General features: G+C 31.6%; 1 protein-coding gene across 1 annotated transcript; it reads left to right on the top strand.

Annotated features, from left to right (window-relative positions):
• Window positions 1-3,234: 3,234 nt before the first annotated feature.
• LOC106465710 (zinc finger protein 593-like) lies at window positions 3,235-7,671 on the top strand. Its single transcript, XM_013925947.2, has 3 exons — window positions 3,235-3,600; window positions 6,725-6,787; window positions 7,375-7,671. The coding sequence occupies exons 1-3, from the start codon at window positions 3,407-3,409 to the stop codon at window positions 7,541-7,543; spliced, it is 426 nt and encodes a 141-aa protein (XP_013781401.1). The 5' UTR covers window positions 3,235-3,406; the 3' UTR covers window positions 7,544-7,671.
• Window positions 7,672-10,783: the final 3,112 nt, after the last annotated feature.

Here is a 10,783-nt window from a genome sequence, read left to right as displayed (position 1 = left end):
CAAAAACAAACAAACAAACAAACTACTTATTTGTCTGGAAAAGATGAAGCTAATAAAACATAAAATGGGATAATTTATAGGAAGAGATATATGTATGTCTAGCCTTATTGACTGTCAACAAACCTTGAAGAGTATGTTAAGCAAAAATCCACAACTATAAGATTAATACTTCAAATGGAAAAATGAATGATAAAATTAGAGCATTAACTGTACTTTATCATGTCAAGTTTAATTAATTAAAGTCACAAGATTCATGTTTATTGTTTGGTATAATCTAAATAATCAAACACAATGAAGTATTTGTTCTGCTTTACTTTGAAAACTTTCTAAGTATTTTTCTGTAGCTATTAATGTAAAAACTACTTTTTGCACATATCACCTAAAATTCTCGGCAAAGAAAACTTTAGCAACCCACTTTGAGTATTTAACCTTTGGGATGATATTACTGTATTTCACTAATTTTTTCTAACTATATAAACTTTTGGTAGGATAGTGTATAAAGTATTCATGAAACCAAGTGTGAAAATGAACAATTAAATAACAGGCTTATTACCATGAAGCTTAACCGTAGCTTTATACGATGATCTCCTCTGTTCACACTATCCACTAATGACACCATCTGCCTAACTTTTCTGTGTGACATAAACATGTCCTTCCAGAATAATTTTTTGACAATTTCGTGTTGACTTAACATAATCCATTTCGAGAAATGCGACAAGCTTAATTATGATACTGTCAAAACGAACTAACTACCACAATCAAATACTGATGCGTGTTATTAAATTATACTTAACAAAAAGAAAATAAAAACTACGTAATTGCCAAATTAGGCTTAAAGTTGTACTCAAAACTATACGAATGCCAATACATTTTTTAAATATCCATCGACAATGTAGCGAACAATAGAATTAGGATAACCTATTCACACAATGATTGTCAACAGTAGCCTAGAATGAAATGGATTTTGGGTTGAATAGGGAGAATTATTATTACCATTGCTTGTTTCGTTCTAATCACATGTTTGTGGTTTAAAATTTTCCGAAGAAAAATTGAAAAAAATTGAATTAACAAAAATTACAACATAGCTAATTACACTGATATTGCTAAAGATAAATGGAGCTTATTGGACCCATTGAAACTAGTATTTTTCATCTATATGGTCTATAGTAAGTCTGGTTGTTAAGGCGTTCGACTTGCGGGTTCGAATCCACGTCATTGAACCCTTTCAGTCCTGGGGTATTATAAGTGATGGTCAATCCCACTATTCGTTGGTAAAAGAGTAGCCCAAGAGTTGGCAGTGGGTGGTGTTGACTAGCTGTCTTCTTTCTGGACTATCACTGTTAAATCAAGGATAGCATTTGCAGATAGTCCTCGAGTAGCTTTGCGTGAAATTAAAAACAAAAACTGTGTCAAGCTAAGACCATTCTGCAGTCAGAATACTTTTTCCTTTCATCTGTTAATTTTGTGATTTTTGTTTTTACTTGAATAGTAAACACCCTGTAAGAGCAAGAATGATAATTTACCTTAATATATAAAAAAATTGGTCTTGCTATTCAATGAAGTCTATTTTTTTAAATCAATGGTATTCTGGGTAACATTTTATTCTTTTACGTGCAGTTACAATGTATAAAAATAAAGACCAAAAGTTAGGGGTGCTAGGGTATATCTCTACATTATTTTTTTAGGTTATTATGTCTAAGGCTTAGCCTTCTTGAGTTCCTACTCAAACATGCAGGTGGCATGGTAATGATCATGTTTTACGTACATCAACATCCTTCGTTTAGTGCGCTTTCTATTAGAGCGTTTTTCTCAATTGGTTTTCATATTAGAGAACTTTTTCGATTAATAAGACCAGTCGCCCTAGCAAGTTTTGGTTTGGAAATAGAAAATAGGACCTTCTAACGCAGCTGCGCATGCGTAAATGCGCCATATGCCCAATTTATGTGATAGCATTGTTATGTGTAGCTGTATGCTTTTTTATCAGTTTTATTTAATGTTTTACACACTTCGTTAATGTTTGAGTTTCTAATTAATACCGTAAAACACGTTTCTCTGTCTAGAAAAATTTCGGTCAGGAATGTATCCCCCCCCCCTTATTACATTATTACAACGGGAAATGTTGGTACTTGAATTTGATTATCAATGATACAAATGTCCACTTAGCGCAGGCAAGGCAATTTTTGCCCATGCAATGTTGAAAATGGGGTAGGAATTACTTTACCAATATTTTGAAAGTTGTAATAAAAGTTTATACAAACACTATTTTAATTCAATGAAATGCAGTATCCAGAGGCGTCGCTAAGTGCTTAAAAGATTTGTGGCTCGAGCCCATAGGCGCAGAAATTTTCGGCGTTTCTGTATGATGTTGATCATGGTTTTCTATTCTAATTTTTCAAGACACCAACTGGGAATTCTGGGCACTATTAAGTAGAATCGGGGCAGGGGTCTAGCGACGCCTCTGGCAGCAGCAAGTACAAGAAATTTCCGTGAATGCAGCTATAAATATAATGAGGTAAAACTTTTAAAAAGTAAAATGTTCTCTTCGTAACACCCATGGTAGTGAATACAAACGCATCTGTGGAAAAGTATCACGTGACGTGATGTCCAGCAATGTTGGTTGTGACGGCATTGCCCCACTAAGTCCGCAACATACACACTGATAATTCCATCAAGGCGGTGTCCACGGTCAAGGATACACAGTTCTAACTATATATCGTGAAATAACTCATTTAAGTTCAAGGAAAGTGTTTATATAATGGTTAGACCACGAGGTTACATTTCATATGACTAGCTAATCCATGTAGTCTTTCACAACATTAATATCTTTACGTCAGCGCTAGGTGGAGCTTGTGTCAATTTCATAATACATACTCAAATTAAACGTGCTTTAAGTTGAAAGGTAAGTTAATTAGCGCCTTAATAAAACTAAAAATTAATAACTGAACTAAACGATAGAAGGAATAATAGATGAACAGTAAACAAAAACAAAACACAATAAAAGTAGAATTCACTATCTCATAAAATGTTCAATTGTCAAATACGATGTTTACAAAAAGGCGAAAAAAATAATCAACTGACGTACACATAAGAAAGTGCAGTAGATGAAATATGGATATTTTTTATCAAAGAAATAACATTTGTGAGTAAATACTCATTTTGAACTAGGTATTTGGAAGTATTATAATTCTGTGCAAATTGCTACTTTTATTTCCTTGTTATTGACAGGTACACTTGTCAATAGACGTTGGCCGCGTGCAAAGTTTGGAGATGAGGGTCTGTGTGCTTAAGACTTGATTATCTGTGGGATTAATATGTTGTAGAATTGCATGGAATCTATCAACTAAATTATTTTTGTCTGTGGATTTAAACTTCGTTGATTTTATTTTGTTTAGAATACTATACAAAAATGACTCGTTATTCAAGAAAGAAGACGAACCGAGGGAAAAATCCCATTACGAGAAAATGTAAAACTAGAAAAAGGACCAAAGACTTGGATGAAATATCTGAACATATGAAGATTGAAAATGCCAGCAAGTTATTAAATCAAGAAGAAGATTATGATCTTCCTGGAAGTGGACAGTTCTACTGTCTGCACTGTGCGTAAGTATTTCTCTGCTTTAACTGTTCAAGTAAAAACTAATTCAAAAATTCAAATTCCTTGAACTAACCGTTTACTTTAGTTTTATGAATGTCATTGACTTCCCTCGTAAACTTCCAAAAGTGCTAGTCTTCACTACTACAAACAGTTCATTCCATATGCCATCAATCTTTTATAAAAATAAAACTGTCTTAACTAGAACCTAGCCTGTCTTTTTTAAATATTAAACTTTTTCTTCATATTGTCCTGTTAGTGTTACCTTCAGAATACAGCACAGAGAAATCAGAGGTTTTATTTTGTTCATTCTCCACAGCCTCCAGATAATCTTGTAAACTTCAGTGAGGTCACTTCTAATCTTTCTTTTTTCTCTGAGAAAATATGTTATACAGCAACCAACAGGTCAAGTAAAATCTGTTGGTTTTAATTTTATTCTCCATCTGTGACTGGTCAACATGTGTGTATTCTGTTTTGATTTGACTTGGAGACATTTGAACAGTGATATATCACTATACTTCTGTGCCTATCTTAACTGTGTGCTGGTTATAAAATTTTTCATTGCTTTGTTATCAGTGTGGGGATTGATGTGAATAATGGTTGTATTAACTTGGGAACATTAATTATTATTAACTGCCTGGTCTTTCTTGGGAATATCTGGAGCAGTGTGACAGTTTACAGTAGCGTAACTTGATTGGTACAAGTCCTGTATCGGGTTCTCTATAATAATTCCTCATGAAATTACCAGTATTTTTATGATGTTTGTAATTCTCATACATTTACTACTTGTGTTTTTTTCATGATGTTAAAATATACGTAGGTTCAAGAAGTCTTGATAGAAATGAATAAAACCCTATAACCTGAGCGCTTTCGAAAACACTCGGGTTGTAGGTTTTTTTATTCATTTCTACTTGTTTTGTTTTATTCATGAAGTAGAATTTTGTATCTTACTCAAAAATTAATTTTTCCAGTAGTCTTGTTGGATAAAGCCACAACATAGTCTTTTTCTCTTAATGGCTCATTATATTATTATTTCTTACTTTTGTACTTATTATAAGTGTATGGCTTATAAACAAGTATTTGAGTGGTGAAAAAATTTGATTTCATGACTGCTTATTTGTTGGGAAATTAGTGGTAAAAAATACAAAGGCAACAGTGACTTTTACTAAGCACAATTATATGTTGGTTTTGTTTGGCTAAGCTGAGAAGTTTCTAATTTTTTACATTTTTAAAACACAAAAATATATCAATAATTAAAATAAAATGTCCCTAAACTACTGACATTTATCTGACTTTCTAAGAAAGCTCTAAACAGGTATTACCAAAGCTTACATAAGAGTCGGAGTTTATTCAACCATGGATTATTTTCCTTCCTCTAACTTAGCATTATGTTTTAGTATGGGGGGGTGGGATACGTAAAACTAGAACTCTTAATAATAGGTTGTTGAGGTAGGAAACCCAAATTCTTCAAAAGTGATATTAAGTATATTAAAACTGCTTTAAAAAATCTCTAAAGTAGAAGCTAAAATTAATTATTCTCAGTACCATTTTGGTGTTTCCATAATTATTTCCATTAGTATTGACTTAAAAAAGCTTAGAATTTTGATTAATTTATATTTCATTATTTGTAAGTTATGTGTTGTTAAATTTTGTCAAAATTTTCTGTTTAAATAGTCATACTGATCTAGATCAAGATTATGAAATTTGGTCTTGGTTTAATTAGTCTTCTGTTTAAATAGTCATACTGATCTAGATAAAGATTATGAAATTTGGTCTTGGTTTAATTAGTCTTCTGTTTAAATAGTCATGCTGATCTAGATCAAGATTATGAAATTTGGTCTTGGTTTAATTAATCTTCTGTTTAAATAGTCATACTGAACTAGATCAAGATTACAAAATTCGGTCTTGGTTTAATTAATCTTCTGTTTAAATAGTCATACTGATCTAGATAAAGATTATGAAATTCAGTCTTGGTTTAATTAGTTTTCTGTCACAAGATAATCAAGATTTTATTAAACAAGCTTGTACTGTAAATCTTTCAACCAAAAATCTTAAATTTAAAGTGCACTTAGGTTGACAAGGAATCACATTGTTCCCTATCATCAATTTTATCAAAACCTGCAACTTTAATGAAGGACGTGTACTTATACATCCAACAACATTTAAACAATTTCATCATTTTCATCTTAATGCTTAACTTATCAAAAAAAATACTGATATTTCACTTGCAATATAAATCATCTAAATTAAACATTTTTGAGGCAATCAGTATTTTTACTTAATATCATCAGATATATCATTTTTGCAATAACATTGGAAAAGTTAAGTGGCAATGAGCCACTTGCCCAAAATCTTTAGCTCACTAACATTGAAAATATGAAACTATACACCACCATTTGCCCAAAATCACTCACTAATATTAAAAATATGAAACTAAATACCCACCCATTTGAACTAATGCAATAAACACTTAAATATTCCAGACTTGCATATCATGAAGCAAGCTATTCTATTTTCAAACAGTTCTAAAGGCTCTCTTCATTATCAAACTTTTCAGTCTAAAAAATGATTAATAGCTATATGATTAAGAACTGAGTGAAAGTACAGTAAAGTGTATTATAATATGTCCACCACATTTATTATATCCAGTGTTGACAAAGGCTTTCATTTAATACTGATGGCTCTTTAGGCAGTCTGGGGTATGACAAGCATGATTGTGGTTGAGATACCACACCTGGAAGCCTGTTCATGTTCTTTGAAGTATTGAAAGTCTGAAGTGAAATCCTTTAAATTTTTCTACGCTCTTGAACGAAAGTAAAACTGCTTAAAAACTTCTCAAAGCTAAAATCTACAATTAGTTATTCTTGGTATCATCTTGAAAATGAAAACTGACAATGACTAAAATTTAGTGATACAGTGAAGGCTTAATTGATTGTGTATTTGTTTAAAGACTTTCATTGATACTTTACTTCAGATTTTACAGCCTAGAATATTTAAGGAAAACTAATTCAGGATGTAGTATAAAAATCTACCGAGTATTGATTTATGTTACTTGTGCACATGTGTGTTTAAGCAAGAAAAAGTCAAGAAATGCTTGATTTCACCTAAAACTTTTTTTTTTGTCTATTTCAGGCGGTACTTCATTGATGACCATGCTCTAAAAGAACATTTCAGGAGTAAAGTACACAAACGTCGGTAAGTATACGTCTGTTCTGCTTCATGCATATTGTGTTTTGTAGGGATATTTTTAAACCCATAATTAGTTGTGAAGTATAGAATATACTCAGATTACAGGAACTCAATATTCACAGAGTAGTTAGATCTGTACTGAGGAAATGCTCTGTTCTAGTTGTTTTGATGTGTCCCGAAATTCAGCCTCTTTATTTGTCTTTGGCATTGAATGATAGTGTATGTACCTTTTCAAACCCTTATTATCAACCTCTCATTCCTGGCCTCTGGTTACAGTACATACTTCCCCAGAATGGCTCATCTCTGGCTTCTGATTTCAGTATAAGTTCTTACCTTCCTTAAACCTGTCAAGGTTTTTTATGTTTTGTTATAAGTACTTTTTGTTTTGACTTTACTAGCTTTTGCTTCTGTTCTTTAGAGTTTGAAATTATATTTTTTAGATTGTACAAGTATTGAGGTGCAATATTGTGTTAAAGTAGTTTGTTTGGAGCTATAAAAGGACTAATGAAAAGAAAAATAACAGCTTCTGAGCTCTGCTTTTTTAAGCTTTAAGATATCATTGCAAGAGAATTGTTATTTTTTTTTTACTTTAGGTTAAAAGCTTTAGAAGAAGAACCTTATAGTCAGCGGGAAGCTGAAGCAGCTGCAGGAATGGGCTGCTATGTTCCTCCTAAACGTCGTAAAGTTCAAACCCAGCCACAACCAGATGCTAACTTAGAGGAAGGAAAGGAATCCATGATTGAATCAATTCAAGACTCTTAAATGATTTAAAAGAACAACAAAAAATGGAAGTTATATGTTGTGAAAAAAAAAACAGTCACTATGAATAAGATGTGTAAAGATGCATACCTTTACTCTCTGTACAGACATCAATAAATATTTTATTTGACTATATTGTTGGTTACTTGGTAGCAGAAGTAAATTAACTTACTCATATCTGAAGCTATACATTCATGACTGTGGTGTATAGAACTTGTAACCACTTGTTATAAGGTGTTTAGATTTGTGAATGATTGATACCCGTAACATCAGTGATAAACTATGTACAATCGTGCTTGGAAACGTATACCTGTGTGTTCAATAAATTTTAAACTACCAGAAGTAAGAATATTAATAATCTACTGAAAATTAAAAATGACATTACATTCTAAAAATAATCAGTCTGTTGCATGTAATGAAACTGAACACATTATGAAAAGTTGTGAAAGTACAATGTCAATTAACATACTTGTTATGTTGGAATGAAGGAACTTTGACACTGCTTTTAGATTTTTTGAAGTGGAGGTGGTAAGATTTAAAGAAACCTATATTTATTAGCAAATGACTGAAATTACAATACCAGGTTATCTTTTAAAAACATTGAGAGGTGATTAATGTTAAATTTGTTACTGATTCGATCAATGTGCAGAAATATTGTTTTATATAATAATGTCTCAGCATCTTGGTCATTATGTTTAATATTTTTGAAAGAGGGCAAAATTTTGGTGAATATTGGGTCCGACGGAGTAAATATTGAATAAAGACAAGTTATGGGGTTAGTTTGACAAATAAACCACAGTTGGTCTTAATGAGACTGTTCCTCATGACCTTTCCTTCTGATTCTCTCATTACATATAAAGCTAATTGTTAGTGATTGTTATATGGAATCTTTCAGATTAGTCATTCTGATGCTTACCTAGGAAAGGTGGTAACTGCTGATAACTTAGGGATGCTACAAAAGATTCCTGGTTGACTTCATAATTTTTTTTTTCAGTAGATCTTTGTAGTTTATGTTCTACTGTTTGAATGAGGAGCTTCTTGGTTTGCAGTTGTGTTTTTTTGTGTAGAAGAATCCTGTATCACCTACTTTCTTGAAATAGATATTAACAATAACCTAATTTTTATTACTAACTAATAGACCCTTCTTGTAAAATTTCTTTAAAGAAATGTGTGGGTTATTTTTGAGTTTAAACGTAATGTCAAAAATAATTTGAAATATTTCACTTAAGTGTAAGATTAACAAAGTCAGATATTTGGAAAACATATTATGCACCGTATACTCGTTAAATTATAAACTTTATCAATGATCACATTCATAAAAAAAACAAAAAACTCAACGATATGAACATTAATATGTTGAAACTGATAGATACAATGAAACAAACGTTAAGTATCTTCCCACACACAAAAAAAAAACAACAACAAAGTATTGCACTAGGCTCACAAATTCCGGAATGTCTGATTTAAAATGTTTCACCAAAAATAAATGATTTAAATATACTAAAATATTGACAATCATGATATAAAATGTAAAAACATAAGAACTATGGTAATTAAAAACATCGTACCTCATTGTTCCTAACTTGTGAAATGTTTATTACAATTTACAGAGAAATATATATATATAAATATGGCCGTGCAGCATTTCGACCCTCTACTTGGGTCATCATCAGGCAAAAGAAAATAACGATAATTTAGTAAATTTGAGAACACAAGAATAAAATAATGTACTAAACGCGTGAGCGAGAACAACAATAAAATTAACAAACAGTATTATTGACTGTTTACATATAGAATCTTTGAATTTGAAAAAATAAGATTCAAAAACTTTACTCTTTTTTTGTTTATTTGCCCCCATGTGGTATGTCTGCGGACTTATACAGCAAGAAACCGGGTTTCGATACCCAAGGATGTGCAAGCACAGATACCCCTTTGTGTAGCTTTGTGCTTAGTAACAAAAAACAACTTTTTTATTTATTTTTATAAGTAATATATTAATAAAGTGGTTTATTATAAATATTGCGTTAAAACAAATGTGTAGGAAGACCGCGTTATATTTAAAACAGGGGACATTTGTTTTAGGGATAGACAGGAAACTGGACATACGATAACTCACTCAGGATTCACCATTCTTCAAAGCAAATGAAATATCGCTAAGCCTTTCGAAGACCATGGAATTATTTCTTTAAGAGATAATGGAACTAACGGATCCTCCAAAATGAAAGTCGTCACATTTTTCAAGTTTCTGCTGGTAAAATAATCGAAGAAAACTTTTAATACCTTAAAACAGTTATCATTGCTTCACGAGATGTATTATTGTTCTAAATATAAATAATGAGAATATTGGCAGGAATTTGTTTTAACGTAGCCTTAGAAGAAGAAAAAGTACATTGAAATAAATTAGTAAAGATACAATTGAATAAACTGATTCAGAGAAGTTGGAATAAATAAATAATGCACATTTTAAAAAATGAGGAAAGGTTAATTATCTAAAGGTTAACTGCAGATTGCGAGTAGGGCGCCCTAATCACTTATGAAAACATTTATGAGTAAAGATGTTCTGACTGTCAAACATGCCAGTAATTTAGTGAGTTATATGTGGCCCTTTTAGAGAATGACTCGGGAGCACTATAGTTAATGTAAGAGGTGCCAATATTTTATGTGATAATTTTCTATTTTAATTTCAAAGTTAAGTACATTTAAGTGTTCTCATCAACATTTAAGAAAGCACTTCGAACAAGTATTTATTGTAATAAACCTTAAAATTTTGAAATTTTACTTTGCGCCTACACAGATTATCTAAAATATTGTTGCGTCAACGAGTCACGTGACCACTGTAGCGCCCTCTAGTTTCTAGAACTATCTTGTTCTTTCGGGAATGCTCTAGTAATTGCTCGATGTAGGGTGGGCTGGTATATATAAAGCATGGTAATGTGTGTGTAGATAGATAGTGAGTAATTGATCTGCGGTCAGAGTATTATTGACGTTCGTTGCTATAGCGTTTGTTTAGCGCGATAGTTGAAGTTCAGTGTATCGGTTAAGTTATATTCGGAAAGAATAAATCAGTTTTATTAAGTAAAGACTTGTGTCGTTAAAGTTTCGTTGAAACGAAGTTACGGAAAATTAATTAACACGCGGAGACGTAACAAATTGGTGTCAGAGAGGGGGATAAAAAAAAAAAAAAAAGAGACGAAAAATGGAAACAAGAGGCGGAAAATCAAACTACAGCTTAGCAGATTTGAT

Source organism: Limulus polyphemus, unplaced genomic scaffold, assembly GCF_000517525.1.
Source record: "Limulus polyphemus unplaced genomic scaffold, Limulus_polyphemus-2.1.2 Scaffold2026, whole genome shotgun sequence".
Classification (NCBI taxonomy): domain Eukaryota; kingdom Metazoa; phylum Arthropoda; class Merostomata; order Xiphosura; family Limulidae; genus Limulus; species Limulus polyphemus.
The sequence above is the reverse complement of the archived record's forward strand: the minus strand, read 5'-3'. Positions and strand labels throughout refer to the sequence as shown.

What these genes read in the sequence shown, in the direction of transcription:
- LOC106465710 (XM_013925947.2), top strand. Translation starts at nt 3,407, where the DNA reads ATGACTCGTTATTCAAGAAAGAAGACGAACCGAGGGAAAAATCCCATT. An exon ending in TTCTACTGTCTGCACTGTGC is followed by an intron (nt 3,601 to 6,724) that starts GTAAGTATTTCT and finishes TGTCTATTTCAG; the next exon opens with GCGGTACTTCATTGATGACC. An exon ending in AGTAAAGTACACAAACGTCG is followed by an intron (nt 6,788 to 7,374) that starts GTAAGTATACGT and finishes TTTTTACTTTAG; the next exon opens with GTTAAAAGCTTTAGAAGAAG.